The 25,578-nt window shown below is 42.9% G+C and overlaps 1 protein-coding gene, 1 non-coding gene and 1 pseudogene across 2 annotated transcripts; 1 reads left to right on the forward strand and 2 right to left on the reverse strand.

Moving 5' to 3' along the window:
• Window positions 1–4,598: 4,598 nt before the first annotated feature.
• On the forward strand, window positions 4,599–5,134 carry LOC136501043 (uncharacterized). The gene is given in 3 exon segments (XM_066496534.1): window positions 4,599–4,653; window positions 4,656–4,741; window positions 4,814–5,134. Coding segments are annotated over 3 exon segments (462 nt in total).
• Window positions 5,135–7,041: 1,907 nt separating this feature from the next.
• LOC136499890 (uncharacterized) lies at window positions 7,042–13,066 on the reverse strand (annotated as a pseudogene).
• A 3,918-nt stretch (window positions 13,067–16,984) lies between these two features.
• LOC136502389 (small nucleolar RNA snoR86) lies at window positions 16,985–17,057 on the reverse strand. Its single transcript, XR_010770539.1, has one exon. It is a non-coding gene; the product is annotated as a small nucleolar RNA snoR86 (small nucleolar RNA).
• Between the last annotated feature and the right edge of the window lie 8,521 nt (window positions 17,058–25,578).

Below are 25,578 nucleotides of genomic sequence, written 5' to 3' on the forward strand. Positions count from 1 at the left end.
ATGCCTAACTCGCTCCGTCAACCTTTCGTGGGTGATGTCTTCATGATAATAATCTATTTGGAGCGTGAAATGTGCAAGAACATCTTGCCAAATCAGCTCCTTGTCCTTATCAGAGACATAACTAATATGAGGAGCATTGTTATTTTTTCCATTCACGGGCATTGATCGGGAGCTTGTCCCTTATAAGGTACCCATAGTGGTACATGAATTTCTGTGCATATTTTCCTAGTGGTTTGCATGTAGCCATGTTGAATTCTGAGATGATGTAGCGGCCTTCCAACAGCTTTTTGGCCCCTCGAACATTCTTTGTGTTCCCTGTCGTCGTCGTCGATCCAGACGGCTATGTACGCATAGAAACACAAAAAGTATTATAAAACGAAGGTCAATCCAGTGGGCTACATGTATGCATAATAAATAAATGAGAGCTAGATATTAAAAAATATATACCTCGCCGGAATTACCTTCATGAACAACTTCCTCAACAATATGATCGAGATTCAAGTATTGACTCCTATCGTCTTCCTGCTGGTCATTATCAACATCGGCACAATGTTCAGTGCCAGCATTGATAATATCCATCATTTCTGCCTCTAGGTCATCGTCTCTCGGGTCGGCCATAGAGAGCCTAAACAATTATAAAACAAATAATTATGCAATTAGGGTTTCATAGACATTTCATACATATTTCGGGGCGGTGGTGCCTGCGCGGGGCGGCCGGCCAGCGTTGGTGGCCGAGGAGGGTTTAGGGTGGTTTAGGGTTTAGGGTTTAGGGTGGTTTAGGGTTTAGGGTATAGGCCACATGGTATCAGAATATAACACAATTGATTTTTTTCCTAAGGAAAAATTATACATGTATACATTAATTGATATATATATACACATTTCATACATATATACATTAATACACATTTCATCAATATAATTCATAAATATAATAAATATAATATATATATATACCGGTGGTTTAGAATTAATGGACGGCGATGGGCGGTGGTGGACAGCGGCGCTAGATCGAGGCACGGGGGCTCCTAGCCGGGCGCGGCATCGTCGGGGCTACTCCGACGAGGTGTGGGTGGGTGTCAGGATGCCCTCCGGTGAGGAAGAAGGCACGGCGTCGGGCCGGGGTGGCCCAAGAAAGCGAAATCGGCGGCGGCGTGGCGCGCGCGCGGCGTCGGGGGCAGCCAGGGGCTCCTCCTTGAGGGGCGCGGCGTCGGGGCTACTCCAGCGAGGTGGGCGGGCGTCGGGTGCCCTCCTATGAGGAAGGCGGCGTCGGGGGTGGCCAGGAAGGCGAAATCGGCGGTGGCGTGGCGCGCGCGGGGCGTCGGGGGCGGCCGGGGGCTCCTCGATGAGGGTCGCGGCATCGGGGCTACTCTAGCAAGGTGGGCGAGCCTCGGGGTGCCCTCCGGTGAGGAAGGCGGCGTCGGGGGTGGCCGGGGAGGCGAATCGGCGATGGTGGAGCTCTGGGGACGCGCTGAAGACGAAGACGATCGATGAGGAGGAAGAGAGAAGGGAGGCGGCGGTATATAGGAGAGGGACCTTTAGTCCTGGCTCCATCCACCGCCCGGGACTAAAGCACCTTTAGTCTCGGCTCCTGCCACCAGCCGAGACTAAAGGGGAGACCTTTAGTCCCGGCTGTTGGAAGGAGTCAGGACTAAAGGATTTTTTGGCGGGCCGCCAAATGCAGCCCACCTTTAGTCCCAGCTGGTGGTAGGAGCCAGGACTAAAGGTGGGCTACATTTTCATTTCCCGTAAACTTTTAAGCAGATCAGTTTATTTTATATATGTTTTGTATTTAAATGTTTAAGTCTTATTATTTGCGCAATAAATTCAATACTAGGCATAAATTTTTTAGAAAAAGTAATAAACTTTATTTTCATTTACTGCACACACCAAAAATGTGACCTAAACTATTGTGTTTTTTATTATAAATGTTGAACATAATGCAACTAATACTCACTATTTTCGTTAATGCAAAAATGTAGACTTTAATTGAAATTATTAAATTTATTGGTTTTCGATAGGAAATTAGTTTTCATGTAATTGTAACATAAATCTTTAGGTTCTTCATTAATCATTGTATAATTAATCGGTGAGTTTGGGCGAAAATTCAATTAAAGTTAAAAAAGTACCAAACCACCTCAGAAAAATCTCAAACTTGGTGGTGGCTACACACAGGGCATTTGTAGTCTTGAGAAAAAGTTTGAGACCAATCCGGCTCTAGAAAGCACATGGACCTCAGAATCCCAGAGAACCTAGGTGTATAGATAGGGTTCGACGAAAGGTTCTATATACCTCTGTGAAGCACGTCGACTCCGCCTATGTCGAAATGGCTTAAAAAATTTTTGGCAGTCATTTACACTCAAAATATGGCCCCACACAAGATCTTAGGTTTTTTTGATAATTATTTTTATTATTACATTTTTCTTTGTGCCGTGTGAGACGAAATACGGTGAATTACATATTCAAAACAATATAATTTTGCATCAACCTCCACAAATATTTGTCTCCTAGGGCACAAGAGACCATTTGGCAAAGTTTGGCACCATTCCGGATCTTTTCAGGGGTGGACTCAGTTCAACGTATAATTAATCGGTGAAGTCACGTGGAAATTCAATTAAAGTGAAAAAATTACCAAACCAATTCAGAAAAATCTCAAACTTGGTGGTGGCTTCACACTGGGCATTTGAAACCCTGATAAAAATTATGAGATCAATCAGGCACTAGAAAGCACATGGACCAGAAAATTCAAAGTATAGTTAACAAAAGAATATAATCAATTAAAGGGTCTTTTCTCTTATTAAATAAATATTTGGGTGCCTTCTTGTCGAGAAAGTGACTTAGTTCAGATGGCTAGCTAGTGCGCTGCGGTTTGGACCTTGGCTATGAGGTCGTGGGTTCAATGCCTGGCTGCCCTATTTTTTTGTCCAGCGTGACTATATTATTTTATCAAGAAAGATTTTATCCCGGTTATATCCCAGAGCCGGGACTAAAGGTCATCCTTTAGTCCTGGCTAGAGCCTCAAGCCGGGAGTAAAGATTTATTCCCGGTTGGAGGGTCTAGCCAGGACTAAAGGATAACCTTTAGTCTCGGCTCTGGGCTATAACCGGGACTAATTGTTGCCTGCCGATGCCACACACTTGGGGCAGGAACTTTGTATCCTTGTTTGAGGATATAACCGGGACTAATAGTCCCTTTAGTCCCGAACACATAAATACCGGGACTAAAGGCAAAAATAGAGGCGGGATGAAAGGTCTATTTTCTAGTAGTGTTATAAGTTGAAGGAAAGATTTTTGTTAACAAATAGAATGTATAAACAAATAAAAAAAGTTACAATGAGAACTGCAGAATGCATGTTAGGAATAAATATAATTTTATAAAAGCATAAGGGATTGTTTCAAAATACAGCGCTGCAAACAAAGATTAAGTGAGATTATAAATGTACATGCTGAGATAAAAGAAACATGAATAACACTTAGCATTACGGATTGGTTGAACTGTTTAATCAAAATGCTAGATAACTGAGTGCTTGTAACAAAATGTAAATCAGGAAAGGAGGCAATCCTGTTCAGAGATGACTACTAGAAGCCTACACAATACATATGAAAAAAGGGAATACGCAAAGGGGATCTGGTAGCACATAAAAAAATAAAATTCAGAACTAGGGGGCCTAATAATTATAGATCGATACCTAAAAAGGGAAAAGGATGGGAAGACGGAGAGAGAGGGAGAGACGGAGAAGAAGGGAAGGGGGGGCGGAGAGAGAGAGAGAGAGAGAGAGAGAGAGAGAGAGAGAGAGAGAGAGACGGAGAAGAACGGAAGGGAGGGAAAGAGAGAGAGGGAGAGGGAGAAGACGGAGAGAGGGAGAGGGAGATACGGAGAAGAAGAGGAAGCCGGGAGGTAGAAGACGACTTTTTGGATGGGAAGAAGGGGGATGAAGGGTATCCATAGATGGGAATGGAATGAGTCAGATGTGAGTAGGAAGGGAAAACCGGGAATGCAACAGCAGGGTCAGGAAAGAGAGGGGAAAAGGGATGTGTTGACTAGCGCGAATCGCGAAGCAGAGACAGCCGCAGGATAGTGAATGCGGCCGCATGCCGTTGTGAGGAAATCGGGTTGTGCGTGCACACAAGCGACCCCTGGCCTCTCGTCTAGGAGAAAATGGGAATTTTGCTCTTATGGGGAGTGGGCTTCGCTAGAATGCCCTTAAGTTTGCGGGCTTCGCCAGAATGCCCTTATGAAAGGTGTGTTTCACGCTATTTTGCCATTTCGTGTTTTTTCCAACTTTGTAAATTTCTGACCCCATCTTTTTGACCAGGCGTGACCGTTTTACCCCTGTCTTCTTCTACCTTATCCTCTTGCTCTACTTCTCACGGTCACGGCAATTTCTCATTTCTCTCCCGTTTTCTCTCGGTCTCGACCGGTGTTCGGGCGGGAGCCTGACGCCGGCCGCCGCCGCCCGCCCGCGTAGGCCACCGTCGACAGGCCGCGTGTCACTAGGCATCCTTGCCCCGACCATCTGCGCTAGGCCGCCGTCGCGTCCGCGCCGGGCCATGGCCGCCGCCCCACCGCGTCCACTCTAGGTTGCGGCCGCCGCCCCGATGAAGGTAACCTCAGCGGGCTCGTGTGCAACGGGTAGCGGCAGTAGTGAGTGCCCTTTTGCCATGTTCCATTGGTCCGGATCTAGAGCAAGCAGCCGGCGACTTTGGGTGAGTGGTATATCAAGTGCTCATACAACATCAAGGTAAGGATTCTTGACATTGGTGACCTCATTGTGTCTCTTGTTGCTGCTCTGATTGATGCATTTTGAGTGTAGGGTGATCCAACTACCTGTGGTTACATTTGGCCTGAGGTGCAGAATGTGAAGTTGGAAGCACAAGAATACCGACGGAAGGCTAAGAAGGAGGCATCAGGTGACTGTTGTTCTGAATTGAAAGCAGAATTGCAAGAGTTGAAGCAAACACTTGATAGTGTTGTAGCTGAACTTTGGAAACTAAAGGTGAAGCCTATAGAGCCGATTCCTGAACCAATTCATGAGCCAAAGCCTGAGCCAAAGCAAATTGTGATCGATTATTCTGTTTTTGTGGGCTCTGTAGGTATCCTAATTGGTGTTGTGGTTGCCTGTATGTGGAAGTGAACAACTAATGTCTGTTAGTCAGCCAATGTGTGTGTGAGTTAGCTCTTGTTTGTCTGTGTGGTTGTGTGTGAGTTATGCGGCAGACAGGATGGATTTCATTTAGTTGTGGTAGTGCTTATTAGGAAGTGAAGCATATGTTGTAATGACATCCAAGTCCTATGTAATGAAGAAGATGTTTTCCTTGAATCATGAGTCATTCTCTTGCTTCTCTCTGCCCTATTGAATTAGTTGGACTCCAGAGAGAAGAATAATGATCCCTTTCTTTCTCAAGGAATTGTGACAAGAAATCAATATCATATGAGAAATCTTGATTCTCCAAACTCTCCTAAACACCTGAGAACTCAAATGCAGAACAGTGATTTATGCTATTTGAGGTTCTTAGTGGTTCAGAACCTTTAAGCCTTTTTTCCTTATGACTCATATCAGGGTGGTTCCATCCACTCATTGTGACAGATGGATGATTTTCATTATCTTTAATGAATTTTCCTGGAACAGCAAGTAAGCCACCACGGCAAACTCCTTTGTGTCTATGGCCAGGTGCCATATCCAAACATACATGCTGAAAATTAGACTGGTTTACAAAGTTCTGTGTCACTGCAATTGTTGTCTCGAGATTTAGAACGCAATGCCACCACCCACTAGGAACAAAAATGGTCTCTCCTGGCAATTGTGTGCATTCCAATGGCTTCTCTTGTTCAGGAAGGTGTGGATAGATATCAAGCCACCACTGTAAATCAACGCATGATTCTTAATTGCTCTGGGAAAAAGAATAGAAACTTTTGAGAAAAGTTGATAGAGTTTTAAGAAAATTACCTGCAATGACGTCGGAGTTTCAATGTCTGAAATACACATTCAGCAAGAGTAGCAAAGGTTAACATACACATTCCATTGTCTGAAATACAAGTATGATGATTGGTGAATATAAGTGAAGTTTCAAATTAATGATGACAACAGAAATAAGCACATCAAGGGGGCAACTCTTTCTCTGTCATTTTCAAAACTGAATAGTAGTCATAAAAACATAATCTTGTATGAATTTAGACAAAATTTTGATACAATTTTGCTTGAATTTGGACAGAATTTCAATTGAATTTGGAAAGAATTTTGACACAATTTCATGATCACAATAACATTCCAGAAATATAGTAGATTTCATAAAGGTTCACACAATACATAGGTACCATTTACGTTTCAACAAGTCGGCATTACAATAGAGTTTTTCAAATAGGATAAGGTTGAGATACAATTTCATGATCGAGATACATGTCCACATACATAGGCATTACAGTAGAGTTTTTCAAATGCCAGCTCATACATAGGTATTAAAATAGAGTTTTTTAAATTCACATCTCAGTTCGTCTTCAACTTCCTTGGAACCAACATCTTATCTATTCCCTTCTTTAGTTTTGGTGAAGTTGTAGCCTGCTTGTTTGGCGATAAATGATTTAGCAATGTAATTGGCCCTTCTCCAAGTAGTACAACAAGTCGGCTGCAACACTGAAAGAATTGTAATGGATGACAACATTTTCATGAAAGAATTATAATGGGTTCATGAAAGAATCAGTAGTACCTTCTAGTAAACCTTTCTGGACTTGTTGACAAAATATTGGCCTTAGCTGTGGCAACATTTTCAGCATGTACAGGAGTATTTTCAGCATGGACGACAACATTTTGAGCCTGTACAGGAGTATTTTCAGCAGCATTTTCTAGCTGGACAGCAGCATTTTCAGCATGGACAACATCATTTCAGACTAGACAGGAGTATTTTCAGTAGCTTTTTTAGTTTTCTTGTTACCATTCTTCCCATACTTGGTTGTATTTGTCCTAGGCTTTCTTTTCCTACAAGTTAGAACAATTTAGGCATTTGTAGCTTATTTGTCCCATTTAGTAGATGTAAGTCACAGAAACTAAAGAAACTCAAGGCATGTGCACTCACGGAGATAAGTCTTCACTACATGCCTGTTATGGATGCTATTAATTTGCCATATCTCTACTGCAACACTATCAGAGGTGATAACTGTCAAGTGACCCAAGCCTCTGGTTCTCATTTTCAGCTGATGTATGACTGTAGGTAAAATTCTCCCACTAAGCTTTTGTCCAATCTACCTTCTCTTCCTCCACAATACTATTAGCATCTCCCTAATTTTATCAGCAAGATCAACTATAGGAAGGTCCTTCCAGTCCTTGTTCCAATTATTAAAACATTCAGCAAGGTTGTTGGTTATATAGTCACACTTGATTTCAGGGTTAAATGCACTTCTCATCCACAACAATTTATGATGATTGTCAAGCCATTCCATCACTAGATCGCTAGCCTCTCTAACAAATTTGAAGAAATATTGAAATACTTCAACTCTATATGCTCGAGTTGTAGGATACATCTTCGAAAAAACATCACCCCCAAACTTCTTAATGAAATTCTACATAAGATGCCTAAAACACTCTCTATGTTCAGCATGAGGAAACATATTTTTAACAACTTTCTCTAGACCTTTGCATGCATCAGTGCAAAAAGCAAGAACAGGTAGGTCTCCTATGGCCTTATGCAACTGAGTCATAAACTATTCCCAATTTTCTATTGTCTCACCATCTATGAAGCCAAACACTACTGGAAACTCGAATATTTCTATGGATGATGAATTTTTCTGTGCGTTTTTTTCGGTACGCATAGAAAACTTACAATTATTCTGTTGGTTTCAAAATATCCCGACAGAAAAATACGAAAACCCACAGAATAATTGTATGATTTTTCTATGCATGACAATACACACACGGAAAAATAAGCACTCATAGAAAAATATAATTTATTTTGTTGGTTCTTTAAAAACACACCGAAAAAATATATGCACGCACAGAAAAAATAAATAAAAAAACAAAGAAAGTCTCAGTCTTCGTCCTGCACCCATCCCACACCCGAACCCCAGCGCCCCCTCCCCCTCCCTTCTTCTTACCCCAGCGCCCCTCCCCCTCCCTTCTGATTCCTCCACACCCGTCTTCCTCCGCACCCAAACCCCAGCGCCCCCTCCCCCTCCCTTCTTCTTCCTCCACACCCGGACCCCAGCGCCCCTCACTTCTTCTTCCCCAGCACCCGGCCCCCAGCGCCCCTCCCCTCCCTGCTGCCACCCCTCCCCTTCTTCTCCCCTTCTTCCCTGGCGCCACCCCTCCCCGGCCTTCTTCTTCCCCGGCGCCGCCCCTCCCTCTCCTGGATCCGGCCCTCCCTCTCCCGGATCCGGCCAGTGGAGGCCGATGGCGGCTGGATCTGGGCTCTGGTGGTGGCGGGTGGCGTGTGGCATGGTGGTGGGCTTCGTGGTGCTGGCGTGGTGGTGGTGATCCCCGACGCCACCCCTCCCCGGCCTTCTTCCCCGGCGTCGCCCCTCCCTCTCTTGGATCCGGCCCTCCCTCTCCCGGATCCGACCGGTGGAGGCCAGTGGCGACCGGATCTGGGCTCTGGTGGTGGTGGGCGGCGGGCGACGTGCGGCGTGGCGGCGGGCTTCGTGGTGTTGGCGTGGTGGTGGTGGTCCCCGGTGCCGCCCCTCCCCGGCCATCTTCTTCCCCGGCGCTGCCCCTCCTTGGCCTTCTTCCCCGGGGCCATCCCTCCCTCTCTCGGATTCGGATCCATGCAGATGAACTACATCGCTCTTCAAGAAAAGCTGCAAAGCACTATATAGGTAACAGAGTTGTAATCTAACAAGGGAATTTGGATTAAACTGCATATATGTTGATTTGCTTATTATTCTTGCTTTTTTCTGCTTTGGCCATGTGAAGTTATTCACTTAAATGAGAGTTCTGATCTGAAAAACTGTACAGACAATTAACTCTGAAGGATGCCGTTACTGTGCCTATGTGGATAATAACCTTTTAAGTATGCCATTTTTGTATTTTTATTCTTATTGTCTATGGTTCACCGTGGGATTATGTTTAATGGCTAACCACATCCTTGATTTTGTATACCTTTTGAATTCCCTGAACACTCTACATTGCACTTAATATGCATTAGTGCATATGCACTACAAAAAGTATGCATACTAATTCAAGAAAAGTGTGCATGCTAATTGCCATTTATAATTTATATATGGTTTTGATACACAGTCAAGCTTGAACTCATCAGATATTTTAGAAACTACATATGTTAGGTCAAAGCAGCTAAAATTGAGTCCGTAGAAAATAATTTCAATTTAATACATCCTACGTAGCAAAGCTAGGTGAGAGAAGCTTCGAAATATGTTCTGGAGGCTACAAACCTCTTTCATTTGAATCATTAATCTATTGTACTATAGTTCCTCAATAGACTTGAATATATTTTTATGTCCTACTCCTAACATGGATGCATCACTATGTTGACTAGTATAATCTCAATATTTGTGCCCTCAGTTTGGTTACTCCTTTTAGGGTGTGCTTGTGTTATGAGGCTCTGTGGTTGGAGTCTAATCTGCAGGATTTTTACCGTTATAGATTCAAATAGATTTTCAAACTAGCAACATCCAAAATTAGAACTAAGTGTCTTATTAGAGCCACCACCACAATACCAAACAGAGCCCTAATCAGCAACTTGGATGCTACACCCTACATTCTCTTGTAGAGTGGATGATTTATTACATTTTTCCATGCAAAGAGGCTTACTGCATTTGTTCAAAGGTTTATATTACTAATTGAGCATTGTTGCTTTGTTGCTCGTAGAATTCTGGAAGCAAGTCCCTCCAAATGAACCATATCGTGTCATACTTGGTGATGTCAGGGATAAATTGTACAACACACGTGAACGTTCTCATCACCTATTGTCATCTGGAATTTCTAAGATTCCAGAGGAGGCAACTTTTACTAACAGTTGAACAGGTTTGCCTCTTTTTTCTGTGATATACATATTAGTGACTGCAGCCATCATACTTATAGTAATCTAATTGTAGAAGAACATGACTTTTTGTACTGCTATTTGTAGAAGAACATGACTTTTTGCATGCAAATCATATATTTGTTGCCTTGGACTGCGAAACTTAGGTAATACTTTCAAATGTGAAATTTCTGGAGATGGTCACTGTCTTGTGGTATTTCTTCTGTGAAATTTTGGTAATTATATACTTTCAAATGTGAAATTTTAGAGATGGTCACTGCCTGTGTGGCATTTCTTCTATGAAATTTTGGTAATTATATACTCTTAAATGTGAAATTTCTAGGAGATGGTCACTACCTGCCTGTCATTTCTTTTGCACTTGTAGATTTGTAAGTTCTTCCTGTCTCTTGCAGCTGTACTACTTTGTGAAGGCTAGAAGTAATTTTGTTTGCTTGTCTGGATCCTACATTAGACTTGGCATTTGGTCTTCTAATTCCATCTCCAGCATTCCAAGCATTGCCTGATGGTGGCATCACATTATTATAGGAGGAATCATGATCAGCATTTGTCTTCTTCTTTTTGTAAGTGCTTGGCTGCTCTTCCCATTGGCAGTTACCATCTGCCTTCTTTTTGCCTATTCTAGTTGCTGGGATGCTCCCAATTGCCATGGCCATCACCAAACTTTCTTCTCCTAGGCACCATCACCTTCCATCTCCTTTTCTCTTGTCCCATGTATTTTCTGATTTGCCCCATGGGTCATTTTTATTTGATGCCTCCCCAATCAGTGGAATATTTTGAGTTTTCATTTCCATTTAGGTACAAATCAAATTGGCTTGTGACCTGAAATGAAAGGTACTGAGCAGTCCCCACTATGCTCAATAAAAAGGCAAACTTCTTACAATACTAGTGTTTTTTTGTTGACTAAAAATATGTCTTTGCTTAACAGGTAGAGATGGAGTGGAAGGTGAAGCAGTTTCTTTCTCCTTCCCCTACTGCCTCCCCTGACCTTGAGAGCCTCACGCAAGGACGTGACCATGACGCCTCCTTCCACGGAATCGATCCTAGCGGCGGCGGCCCTCAGCCCCCGACACCACGATGCCCCTGCGGCCTGCGCCCTCACGCTGCCAACAGCCACCCTAGTGCCCAGTCCGCCGTGCTGTGGTGCCACCACTAGCTGGAGGTGGTGGGAGCCCTTCTGCTTTGGTGCCTGGTTCCTCCTCTCCTCAGTCCTTCATTGTAGTATTCATGTTGAACATGTAGATGATTAGATATCATATATGTATATATGATATAAGTGCTGATAGATCAGACTGATTCTATTTTTGACATAAGTGTTGACTCCATTCATGATGAACTACTGATTTGTGTATTATTTGAATGAAACCTTATTGGTCATGCACATAAATTACTGTAGGGAAAATATATATTTTAATATGCTGTTGCTACTGTTTTAAAATATTTTTTGTGTGTTTAACTCTTTTTCCTGTGAGGCTGGCTACACACAAATATCATTTTTAATCTGGGCGAAAATGAATTTTTCTGTGAGTTCACCTAGACCGATAGAAAAAACATGTGTTTTTTCTGTGCGTTTATTTCTTTTTTCTGTGTGGATTAACACACAGAAAAATTAGTTTTAATCTGGGCGAAGACAATTTTCTGTGCATGTGAGACCCACAGAAAAATTGTTTCTAACTGGTGAACCCACAGAAAAATTTGAATTTTTCTGTCATTCTATTTCTATGTGTTATTTTCTGACGGTACACCGTCAGAAAAAAATATTTTTCCGTGGGTATTCGAATTTTTCTATGGGTTTTTGTACACACAGAAAGATTCGAGTTTCTAGTAGTGAAATGCAATAGGATACATCCAATTGTGTCCATCTAGAGCAGTGGCTGCTGCTAAGTGTCCACACAATCTACCATTCAACGCAGTGGAGTCTATACTAAGGTAAGGCCTGCATCCCTCTAGAAAACCCTCAATACAAGGGCTTAAAGCACAAAAGAACCTATGAAAGTGTACCTTGCCATCAACCATCTTGATGTCAATCTCAATGACACTGTTTGGTGAGTGCTTCAGAACCTCTGCCCTCCAATTGTAGAGCATTTGGAAGCTTTCCTCCCAGCTGCCAAACAACTCTTTCATTGCAATATGTCTCCCCTTACAAACGGTGTCATAGTGAATTTTACATTTGTGGTCATCTTGCAACTGCTTCTTTAATTCTTTTGGGCCCATATTTGGGTCCTTCCTAAGGTGCTTGATACCCCTTGAAGCAACCCAGGCATCAGTGGGTGTAGTAGTAAGTCTCCTCACACTAGATGAACAATTATGTTGAGCAATCAGAGCTGTAACCTTCATTATTACATAAATTAGAACATTGCCATAACTCAAAAAAAGAAGTCATATTCATATAACAAAAAAAATTCTGTATACCATAATAGTTTTTGAATGACGTTGTTTTCAACCATTAATATGCCATGGGCAATCTGGTGCCATACACTTCCCAATAAACCTCTCTATGTTTGTTTTCACAGTGTGTAGTGCAAACTCTTTATTAATGGCAAACTAGCCTCACCACCAATCTAAACTCAACCATGTTGGGGTACACAGTGCCAATATCCATGCATGGTTTGTTAGGGTCCTACACCATCACCCTCTTCTCCGGTATTGCATCATCAACAAGGATAGCTGCATCTCTAGTGTCAACATCAGGGACTGTACTACCATTGTTTGCGGTAGCTTGATCATCATTTGAAGTAGCATTAGCAGCACCCTGGCCATGATCATCCTCGATTCTCAGGCCTAGCAAACGATACAGCTCATCCTCATTGAAAATTTCTAACCTTCCTTCCCCTTCATCATCTTGCCTTTCCTCAATCCATAATTCATCCCAATTAACGACATGTCCCTGTGGCTGTTCTAGAATGCCACCATCTACAGGCACTAAACTAAGCTCAAGCTCCTGCATCGAGCCTAAAAAAACACCCATTACAGAGTTAGAACACTACACGCATACCATACAACTAGTCATAGTAAGATATATTTGTACAACAAAGAGTAAATAATGATGCATACCCGGTAACTACATCACTCCGATTGCAATCCATAGCACAAGCACATAAGAGAATCACTGTTTCGTACTCCTATAAACCCTAAGTTAACACTATACCCATTGAATCTACAAATCAATCCTGAATATGGGTGTCTTGAAGCCTCACCTTAGTTCTGGGGGGAGGATGTTGCCGCAGGCTGAGGCTTCGGAGGTGGGCGCGCGTCTTGGACTGTGGGAGCCTTCACCTGGGGATGACCCGGCCTCACCGCTGGCCAACGGCGCTAGCAGACAGTTGTAGGGTTGGTCTGGGGTGATGCGTAGGGAGCGGTGGGACATAGGGAGGTGCGGAGCGCTTGGTGATGGGCGGCATATCGATGGCGGCCTGGCATGGACGGGCGGCGGCGGCCGGCATCGGTCTCCTGCCTGGAACACCGGTCGAGACGGAGAGAGAAAATAGGGAGAGAAAGGAGAAATTGCCTGTGACCATGAGAAGCAGAGCAACACTACGGGATACAGTAGCTTTGCCAAGTGCCAAAGGCTAAAAAACACTCGGCAAAGGCTTTGCCGAGTGTAACACTCGGCATAGAGAACACGACATCTACAATATCAGCAAACGGCTATTTGCCTGAGTGTTTTTATCGCGCTTGCCGAGTGTCAATAAACACTCGGCAAAAATAAACTCTCGGCAAAAAAAGTTAATGGGATGGCACGGTGACGACGCTTTTGCCAAGTGCACGATGGAAAAGCACTCAGCAAAGTTTCTCAACTTTGCCGAGTGTCAAGCCCAAAACACTTGGCAAAGTTTCTAAAGTTTGCCGAGTGTCCAACCCCAAACACTCGGTAAAGTTTAGACACTTTGCCGAGTGTCACGCCCAAAACACTCGGCAAACACTTGCTCAACGACCAGATTTTATGGTCATTTTGCCGACTGTCCATTAGAATACACTCGGTAAAACCAAAACACTCAGCAAAGAAGGTTCCCAGAATAACAGAAAATGGCCTCTTCGCCGAGTGTTTTGCCTTGACACTCAGCAACTCCGCTCTTTGCCGAGTGTTACACTCGGCAAAGCGACCAAGACCCCCCCTTTTTTTACTAATCTGTCACGTATAACGGACCCCTCTCAATTCATAATAAACAATCACAATTCACAACAAACCATCATCACAGGCATAATTATATGTCATAGGCATAATAAACCATCGTCATAATTCACAATAAACCATCTTCACAATTCACAATAAACCATCATCACAAGTCACAACTAAGTTACAATAAGCCACAAATGCAAATGCAATCACTGCGGAGGCCCTTGGAACCACTGCGACAAATCTGGGTCTTGAGACTGATTATTTGATGCCGCCGATTGATTCTACACAAAAGAGAAGTATTCGAAATGGTGTTAGCTTCCAATTTAAGTTGCAGGAAAATGATATATAGGTTAGTACTAACAACTCTAGCAATGTTTACTGACAATAAAACATATATATTTTTGTTAAATTCAACATGATAATAGATTCAATTTGACCCATACTTTAGCTTCATCTAGTGTCTGGGTCAACTATAAATATAAAACTATAAACAGAATGTGAAACATGTTTTAACTTGGCAGCTTTGTTTCACTATCAAACAAAGACAACTAGCTGCTGGCCAATTATTTTTGCTAACTGTGTATTCAAAACCAGTTTTGTCCATTTGTCCACTAGACTGACAAAGGACAGTCGTCCACGCGTAGGTGGTCAATGACAACAGTATTTAGACTATTTCTGATGTTCTTGTTGATAATAATCTTTTAAATTACTTGACAGAATGGAGCAAGAAATTCGCAAGTTATGTTCAAAAACAAAATAAAAGTTGCAGGAGGTAGCCATGGCTTGCTATCTTCATTCTGTAAGTAGCTCTAACGTTGCTTTCAACCAAAATAGGCTGCTATGACATTGATTCACTGCACTATCTCTGGAAGCGATTTGCTGTCACGTACATAGTCGATCATGGACCATCAGCTACCCTTAGCTGCCAGTGACAGAACCGTATATATTTGTAATAAGGTTTGGTATGACTGCGGGGAATTTCATTAATTAGCTTAATTTCTAACCACAGATAAAAAAAGTCAAAATCTAGAAAGTCAGCTTCTAAGCGAAAAGCAAAAAACTGCAGATAAAAACCAAATAGGCTCTCAGATGTGTCGCATCAACAGGGAGCACTAAATTAACACGCTACACAGTTAATTAATTATGGACCTACGTGTTTAATTTACATTTTTTCAGTCTGCCAATAACATTAGTAGTAGCAGAAGGCTTCATCTAGTGTCTCTCCTCCTGCTGAATCATTTTTCCCTAACATCTAAAGTTCTCTAAGTCAAAGTATTCAATCTGCACTATAAGGTGTATGACGAACTATATTGCAGTCAACACTAATGGGATAGAACTGTCAGAAGCCCAAGTTCTTGAGCTCCTTTAACCCTTGCAAATGCCCGTTCCAAGAAAGCATCGATCTTGTCAATCCATACTTCGGTCAACGAAGTCTGTCTAGAGCGGCCCGTGTACATCCACTCACGGTCATCCATCCTCTAGCATATCAGCGAATAATATAAAAAAATCACGTTGCATCTACACGTTCTAATAGGTGAAGATATGTCCTAATCCCACCCGAGGATGTATAGATGAGGTTAGTTTCCATGCTCTACTCCTATCCAAGACAGAATTTCGGCAGCACATCCTCGCTATTCTCCAAATACACGTCCTAGAAGGGAGATTGTGTATCTGGAGAACAATAGTGAGATGCTGCCGAAACTCTATCACGGATCGAAATAGAGCATGAAAACTAACCGCATCTACACATCCTCAGGCTATCCAAAAAACGTGGACAATTCGAAACAGATACGGTTATAGGTATGCAGAGATCTGCATATTTCTAACCGTATCTCTTTCGAACCGGAGATGCCTAGCTAGGTTACGTGATATACGAACATGATACGGAAAGAAGGGTCTTTTATGCCTCACCTTGCTGTCCTGCAAAGTGACGAGTCGAGGACGTTACAATAGCCTCTCCTACAATAAAAGGAACATAATAGTGTCAAATCTAAATTTCGGCAGCACCTCCCCTGCACGGGGAGGTTTCCAAAACCTGCAACAAATAAAACAGCACGATGGCCGACAACCACATACACTCGGCATTGAAGGTTGTTCATTGCAAGTACTAATAAGTATCTTAAAGTCCAGATACCACTAGAAACCAGAAAAAAATGTGCTAGTTCTAAGACTGGCACAATACAAATTCAGTAATTCACAATGTCAAAGCAATCATAATGTAGTAGTTTTTTCAATCATGTTGCTTAAACACACGCAAGAAATTTAACTGATTTTGAACCGAGTCCTTGATGATAAAAAGAAATTGTGAGCAAGTAATATATGATAAAGGAGAAAGAGTTTCAACCAAAGAATAAAACCGAAGCAAACATCCAAGGATAAAATACATTTTGTTCAAACGAGACTGTCTAAGTGCCATAACAAAATATTTCACAGGAAAACAATTTCAGAAGCAAAACCTGTGCTCCAAAATACGCTGCTCTGCTTTGGAGGATGAACTTGCCAGGGAATCTGCCAAAACCTTTAATTTATCCACCTGATAATTTGTGAGTGCTGTTAGCATTGCAGACCATGGATATGCAGTCATAACAGAGTATATTATGAGGAGCTACTAGAATAATTAGGTAGTCCTGAAAGTCTTACAGCAATAACACTGAGTTTCATTTCATTATAGAAGAAAGTACAGGTCACCAGTCCATAAGAAACCAGACCAGAAACATTATAATGAACACAGTCTCACCATTCACAAACAAGCCACAACCAAAACACAGCCTAATGGGGCCTAAACATATTTTCCAGCCAGCGCGGCTCCAGAAGTTCTCCTGCAGCTAGCAACAGGGACCCCTCCACTGAACTCAACATCGAGACTACACTAGGGACAGCCTTCAATGCAAAGATTTTCTGTTTTGGTGTTGCCAACCTTCAATGCAAAGATCGCCACTTATCTGGCCCCTTTGCTCTGCAAATTGGCTTCATCTGTTTCTTTGAAACTACTCTTTTCATCAAAACCAATTGAAAGCAGCAACAGATCCAAAACAAAGCCGGCTAAAAAACAAAAGACAAACGCATTGATTTTCGCCCTCTGGATTTTGAGGGAAGAAAGAAAGATGCTGGACAAGCAATGACATAGGGAGGTAACTCACACTAGTAGAGAACAGACCTTTGATCCTCGGCCAAAATAGGCTCTAGTCCCGGAATTTTTTGCGCCCAGGACTAGAGATACCTTTAGTCCCGGTTGGTGGCTCCAACCGGGACTAAAGGTCCCTGCCCAACGGCTACTGCGCCAGACAGAGGTGGCAGGGACCTTTAGTCCCGGTTGGAGCCACCAACTGGGACTAAAGATATACTTTTACTCCCGGTTGGTGGCTCCAACCGGGAGTAAAGGTCTACTCCTGGGCCGTGGCTGCGCCCGGGGTTGGAAAGTTACCTTTAGTCCCAGTTGGAGCCACCAACCGGGACTAAAGGTCCCTCCTTTATATCCCGGCTATCTCCTTCCTCCCCGAGCCCGAGCTCAGCACATTTTGAAGCTCACTGCAGTAGTGTTCTTGCTTCCTCCCTCCCTCCATTGTTCCTCCATCCATTCTTCAATTCCTCCGTCGATTTCTTCGATTTCTCCGTCGATTCTTTAGTTGTAAAGGTTACCAATCTCATACTCTCATTTTTCACCATTGTCTTATCTCATTTTGTTCACTATATATATGGTTCTTTATTGTGGTTTTTTCATTTGTAAGCAATTTGAGCTCAAAATCACTTCAAGCTTGCATATTTACATGAAAGAAGGTTAAAGTAGCTAGTTGAACTTGCGGACCGTGTTCATCTCGGCGACCATGTTCTCTGCCGAGCGGTAACGGATGTCAAGGAGGAGCTTTGATTCTATGAGGGAGAGCGGCAACGGTCGTGGAAGACCGTGTTCCCTTCCTCGTAGAATTGGAGCTCTTCCGTGGCAAGTACGGTGCCGTTCGGTGGAGAAATGCTCGCCGAGATGATCACGTAAGCAAGTTCAACTAGTACGGATGGTTATTTATTCACATGTCCTGATATCGTCGCAGTAGTCTGTCAATCACCGTACTTTTTATTTTAACTTTTTATGAAATGAAAAACTTAGAAAATAGTTAGAAAATTATAGAAAATCCGTACTAGTTGAACTTGCAGACCGTGTTCAGCTCGGCGAGCATGTTCTCTATCGAGCGGTAACGGACATCAAGGAGGAGCTTTGATTCTACGAGGGAGAGCGACAACGGTCGTGGAAGACCATGTTCCCTTCCTCGTAGAATCGAAGCTCTTCCTTGACCAAGTAAGGTGCCGTCCGGTGGAGAAATGCTCGCCGAGATGATCACGTAAGCAAGTTCAACTAGTACGGATGGTTATTTATTGACATGTCCCGATATCGTCGCAGTAGTCTGTCAATCACTGTACTTTTTATTTTAACTTTTTATGAAATGAAAAACTTAGAAAATAGTTAGAAAATTATAGAAAATCCGTACTAGTTGAACTTGCGGACCGTGTTCAGCTCGGCGAGCATGTTCTCTGTCGAGCGGTAATGGACATCAAGGAGGAGCTTTGATTCTACGAGGGAGAGCGACAACAGTCATGGAAGACCATGTTCCCTTCCTCGTAGAATCAGAGCTCTTCCTTGACCAAGTACGGTGCCGTCCGGTGGAGAAATGCTCGCCGAGATGATCATGTAAGCAAGTTCAACTAGTACGGATGGTTATTTATTCACATGTCCTGATATCGTCGCAGTAGTCTGTCAATCACCGTACTTTTTATTTCAACTTTTTATGAAATGAAAAACTTAGAAAATAGTTAGAAAATTATAGAAAATCCGTACTAGTTGAACTTGCGGACCGTGTTCAGCTCGGCGAGCATGTTCTCTGTCGAATGGTAACAGACATCAAGGAGGAGCTTTGATTCTACGAGGGAGAGCGACAACGGTCGTGGAAGACCGTGTTCCCTTCCTCGTAGAATCGGAGCTCTTCCTTGACCAAGTACGATGCCGTCTGGTGGAGAAATGCTCACCGAGATGATCACGTAAGCAAGTTCAACTAGTACGGATGGTTATTTATTGACATGTCCCGATATCGTCGCAGTAGTTTGTCAATCACTGTACTTTTTATTTTAATTTTTTATGAAATGAAAAACTTAGAAAATAGTTAGAAAATTATAGAAAATCTGTACTAGTTGAACTAGTGGACCATGTTCATTTCGGCGAGCATGTTCTCTGCCGAGCGGTAACGGACGTCAAGGAGGAGCTTTGATTCTACGAGGGAGAGCGGCAACGGTTGTGGAAGACCGTGTTCCCTTCCTTGTAGAATTGGAGCTCTTCCGTGGCCAAGTACGGTGCCGTCCGGTGGAGAAATGCTCGCCGAGATGATCACGTAAGCAAGGTCAACTAGTACGGATGGTTATTTATTCACACGTCCCGATATCGTCGCAGTAGTCTGTCAATCACTGTACCCAAACATAGTATATATATAAATATAAACGATAATCGATTGTTATGTATGTACACTCTCATTCTTCTGTTAATTTGCGGAAATATCATGTGAATTACTTATCTGCCGCAGTAAAAGACGAGAACACAATGACCATTAAAAATATCATTGTTTAGAGATATAGATAATTTTATAGTTTGTTAATTTTATTTGTTTATAAAATGAGAAATTTGTAGTGTGTTAAAAAATGAGTTTAGAGAGTAGATGGCAACTGCTTCTGGGTCCTCGGTCTCTCATGGGTTTCTAAAGCGACTTAGGCTGGGCCTCCCTCTCATTCCATGCGGCAAGTGTCATGATGAGACGAAGATTGTGATGGAGTACCGAGTGAAGAAGGAGGGTCCCAACAAGGATCGTATCTTCTACAAGTGTCTGGATCGCAATGTGAGTTATTTTATCGTATTTAATGATTATGGTTAGTTTATACCTATTTTCATGATGGTTGTGATTAAAGTTCTAATTTTTTGTTTTAATTTCAGTGGGATGGCAGTGGATGATGTTCAGGCTTCTACTAGGAGGAAGAGTATGTTGAACTCGTGCAAAAATATCTTGCACAACAGGCAGATACGGCGGCTAATGAGGCAGTGATCCAGTCGAAGAAGCCCAAAGATGTTGCACAATCAGGGGATCTGTCTGTTTTAGTTGAGATTGGTCGCGAAATCCTTGTGCTCCTGAAATGTATTTTAGCTTTAGTTCTTTTAGTGGTAGTTGGGATTGTCTGCATTGTAGCGATGCTTTCATAAATTTGTACCTTTTGTGGTGGCACGCATGTTGTATAAATAATTAATTATGATCTAGGTTTTAATATGGTATTTATGTCATGTAATGCAGATGAGCCGGCATTGGATGTACAATACTGATCGCCGCTCCCAAGAGTTCATTGACGGCGTGCATTCTTTGTTATGTGCGGCCGAGGCAATCAAACGTGATGGTTTTATGTGATGCCCATGTGCCATATATAAGAATACGGTGGAATATCCTTGCTCAAAGACTCTTCATTCACACTTGTTCAAGTCGGGTTTCATGTCAAACTATATTTGTTGGATGAAGCACGGAGAAACCGGTGTTGTAATGGAAGAAGGTGAAGAAGAACAATGGGACGACAATGATATTATTCCCGATGGTGCGTGCTTCAATGATACTGCAATGGGAGAAGCTGAAGAAGAGGTAGCCGCAGAAGATGATCCCGCTGATGATCTTTGTCAGGTCATTCATGATGCACAAAGAGAATGTGAAAGTGAAAAGGAGAAGATCAAGTTCGAGCGGATGTTAGAAGATCACAAGAAATTGTTGTACCCAACTTGTGATGCAGGGTAGAAAAAGTTGGGAACCACACTAGAATTGCTGCAATGGAAGGCAAAGAATGGTGTATCTGATAAGGGATTTGGAGAGTTACTAAAAATCCAAAAGAAGATGCTTTCGAAGGACAATGAATTGCCCTCCACTACCTACGAAGCAAAACAAGTTGTCTGTCCTATGGGGCTAGAAATCGAGAAGATACATGCATGTCCTAATGACTGCATCCTGTACCATGGCAAAGAGTATGAGAAATTGGATGCATGCCTGGTATGCCATGCATCGCGGTATAAGATCAGGAGAGATGACCCTGGTGATGTTGAGGGCGAACGTCCGTGGAAGAAAATCCCTACCAAGGTTATGTGGTATGCTCCTATAATACCATGCTTGAAACGTCTGTTCAGAAACAAAGAACATGCAAAATTGTTGCAATGGCACAAAGAAGACCGTAAGGTAGACAATATGTTGAGACACCCTACTGATGGGTCCCAGTGGAGAGCAATCGACAGAGAATTCCTGGAGTTTGCAAATGACGCAAGAAACTTAAGGTTTGCTTTAAGTACAGATGGTATCAATCCTTTTGTAGAGCAGAACAATAGTCATAGCACTTGGCCTGTTACTCTAAGTACAACATTCCTCCTTGGTTATGCATGAAGCGGAAGTTCATTATGATGCCTGTGCTCATCCAAGGCCCGAAGCAACCTGGCAATGACATCGATGTGTACCTAAGACCACTTATTGATGAACTTCTCATTTTGTGGAATAAAGAAGGTGTACGTGTGTGGGATGAGTACAAACAGGAACACTTTGATCTGCGAGCATTGTTGTTCATAACAATCAATGATTGGCCTACTTTAAGTAATCTTTCATGATAGTCAAACAAGGGATATAATGCATGCACACACTGCTTCAGTGATATTAGAGGTGTATTCTTGAAAAAATGTCGAAAGGTCGTGTACCTTGGCCATCATCGATTTCTTCCTGCAAATCACCCCGTAAGAAAGAAAGGCAAGCATTTTAAAGGAAAGGCAGACCACCTGACCAAGCCTCGCAACCAAACCGGTGAGGATGTACTCGATATGGTCAATGATGTGAAAGTCGTCTTTGGAAAAGGACATGGCAGCCAACCTATTCCGAATGACGCTAATGGTCACGCACCCATGTGGAAGAAGAAGTCCATATTTTGGGACCTACCCTATTGGCAAGTCCTAGAGGTCCGTAGCTCGATCGATGTGATGCACCTGACGAAGAATCTTTGTGTGAACCTACTAGGCTTCATGGGTGTGTATGGAAAGCCTAAGGACACATTTGAAGCACGACAGGACCTGCGTTGTTTGAGAGAAAGAGACAACCTGCATCTAGAGAAGACAGATGATGGACGCCATTACTTACGTCCTGCCAGCTACACTCTAAGCAAAGAGGAGAAGGAAATCATGTTTGAATGCTTAAACAACATCAAGGTACCATATGGATTCTCCTCGAATATAAAGGGTATTATAAATGTGCTAGAGAAGAAATTCTATAATTTAAAGTCCCATGACTGTCACGTTCTCATGACGCAATTACTTCTAGTTGCATTAAGAGGAATTCTACCTCCAAATGTATGTCTAGCCACTATGAAGCTATGCGCATTCCTCAATGCAATTTCTTAGAAGGCAATTGATCCAACTGATCTAGCTAAACTATAGAATGATGTGGTTCAATGTCTCGTCAGCTTTGAGTTGGTGTTCCCTCCTTCCTTCTTTGATATCATGACACACCTCCTAGTTCACCTAGTCAAGGAGATTTTCATTCTCGGTCCTGTGTTCCTACACAACATGTTCCCCTTAGAGAGATTCATGGGAGTCCTAAAGAAATATGTTCACAACCGTGCTCGCCCAGAAGGAAGCATCGCCAAGGGCTATGGAACAGAAGAGGTCATTGAGTTCTGTGTTGACTTTATTCCTGACCTTGACTCGATTGGTGTTCCTGAATCGAGACATGAGGGGAGACTAAGCGGAAAGGGGACACTAGGGAGGAAAACATATATTGGTACGGATGATGATTATTTCAATAAAGCGCACTACATAGTTCTACAGAACTCCTCTTTAGTAGATCTGTATATTGAGACATACAAGGATCTCTTACGATCCGAGTTTCTAGGGAAGACTGAAGCTTGGATTACGCGTAAGCACATGGAAACTTTCAGCGGTTGGTTGCGAAAAAAATGTCAAGGTGATGAGAGCATCCATGAGCAACTGTATTTATTGGCTATGCAACCATCATGGCATATCATCACATACAAAGGGTACAAGATAAATGGGAACATATTCTACACAGTAGCCCAAGATAAAAGGAGTACCAACCAAAACAGTGGTGTCCGCATAGATGCCACAGACCCGAATGGGAATAAGCAGACATATTATGGATGCATAGATAAAATATGGGAACTAGAATATGCACCTACTTTGAAGATCCCATTGTTCAAGTGCCAATGGGTCAAGGTGACCGGAGGCGGGGTAACAGTAGACAACGAGTATGGAATGACAATAGTAGACCTTAGTAATATTGGGTACAAAGACGAACCATTCGTCCTTGCTAAGGATGTGAATCAGGTGTTCTATGTCAATGATATGTCTACCAAACCAAAAAGAGGGAAAAACGATAATGACTCAACCAAAGAGACAAAGCGCCACATAGTTCTTTCAGGGAAAAGAGTCATCATGGGAATTGAGGACAAGTCGGACATGTCAGAAGATTATGAAAAGGATGACCGAATTCCGCCATTCAAAGTGAACAAAGACCCTAGCATCTTGGTAAATGATGAGGACACTCCATGGTTACGACGCGATCATAACCAAGGGACATACGTAAAGAAGAAGTTCACTACTGTGCCCACTTGATGATATAGTGATTTAATGTAGTGTGTGTTTGAGATATTATGTAATAATTGTGAATTCAGATGTTTATTATGTCATGTTTCAAATTAAATCAATGTTTGATTTGGTGGGATTTCTCTCTCAAAAAGGTAAATTAGGATATTGAGTGATGAAAAATTAAAATATTAACGTTAAAATGATGTGAAAATAAATTTCCTGTCCAAAACCAATAGTTTTAATAATTTTAATTAAACACTACATTTTTGTATTAACGAAATAATAAATATTAGTTACATTATGTTTTTATAATTGTAACAAAAAATAAAAAAAAAAGTTAGGTTATAGATTTTTCCTATGTGCAATAAAGAAAAAGAAAATCCATATTTTTAACAAAATAATTTTATGCCTTTTATTTAATTTACTATGTATTTAACAAAAACTATTGCATTTCTATTGTATTTAACAAGACTATTGCTTAAAACACGCGGGAAACGAAACTGCAGCCCACCTTTACTCCCGGGTTGGAAGCCCACCCGGGAGTAAAGGTGGCCTGCAGTTTCGTGGCCCGCCAAAAAAACCTTTACTCCCGGTGCTTATTACCAACCGGGAGTAAAGGTAAACCTTTACTCCCGGTGGGGGGATGGCACCGGGAGTAAAGGGATATGGCATATATATACCAGTGCCATCTTTTTCCTTGCGTTCTTCGCCAATTCCTCTCCCCCTACGCCCACGCCACTCGGTCCGCCACACCGAGGACGCCGCGCCGCCACCCCACCCGAGGTCGGTCGTCGCCACCGCCTCACGCGCGTCCACGGTCCCCACGCCACCCCGCGCGCCGATGACCTCGCGGCGCCAGCTGCTGCCCGGCCGCCCCGACCAGACGCAAGGCGCGTGCCACACTGCCGGTACTCTCGCCCTGGCCAGACGCGCGTGCGCGGCCACACCGCATCGGTACCCTCGCCCCGGCCAGACGCGCGGCCACACCACCGGCCACCCCGAGGTACGCAAGCTGTGCTTGCTTCGATCCTATTCCATCGATCTCCATGCATGAAACACTACGTACATATGTTTTAGGCAATGATCATGGTAACCATACGTACATGTTGTTCATGTTTTCTTTTATTCCTACATGCATGCTTTGATACAGTAGCGAAACTTTGTTGGTTGTCACTTGCATACGTACGTACGTCAACAAATGTGTGTATCGATCACAAACCCAAACTTATACTTAGCTCATTTTCATGGCACGTCGCACACGGCGTTTAGACGGGCATTATTCTCTGTCGCGCTAACTATTATAAGAAAGAAAGCACCAAAGGAACAGATCAAAAAAAATTCCAGTGTATACGCGCCATTTATAAGCGCCATGCATTTCTATGTATAAGCGCCATGCGTTTCTATGTATACGGCGGAGCACCACCGCCCTCGTTCGCCCTAGGGTTTATACGGTGGAGCACCGCCGCCCTCGTTCGCCCTAGGGTTTAGGGTTTATACGGCGGAGCACCGCCGCCCTCGTTCGCCCTAGGGTTTAGGGTTACGCCACCCTCGTTCGATCATTTTTGGTGGGTGAAGGTTGGTTTGCAGGTGGTTGTGGACGATATAGCTGAGTCTATGAAGGGTGTAGCAGATGAAGTGGTTGAGAGTGTGCTTGAAAATACAGTTATGGAGATGGCGAGGGATATGGCATGCGAGGTGTGTTTTGAAGAGGATGCTCCCGATGTTTGGGAGTTCCAACGCTAAGGGTCGACTTGATGTCTATTTTTTATCGATGTAACGTGTGTTGTTGTATTTGTTGTAAATTTGGCGTGTTGTTGTGAACCTCTTTGAGGGTTCCA

This window comes from Miscanthus floridulus, chromosome 13 (genome assembly GCF_019320115.1).
Source record: "Miscanthus floridulus cultivar M001 chromosome 13, ASM1932011v1, whole genome shotgun sequence".
Classification (NCBI taxonomy): Eukaryota; Viridiplantae; Streptophyta; class Magnoliopsida; order Poales; family Poaceae; genus Miscanthus; species Miscanthus floridulus.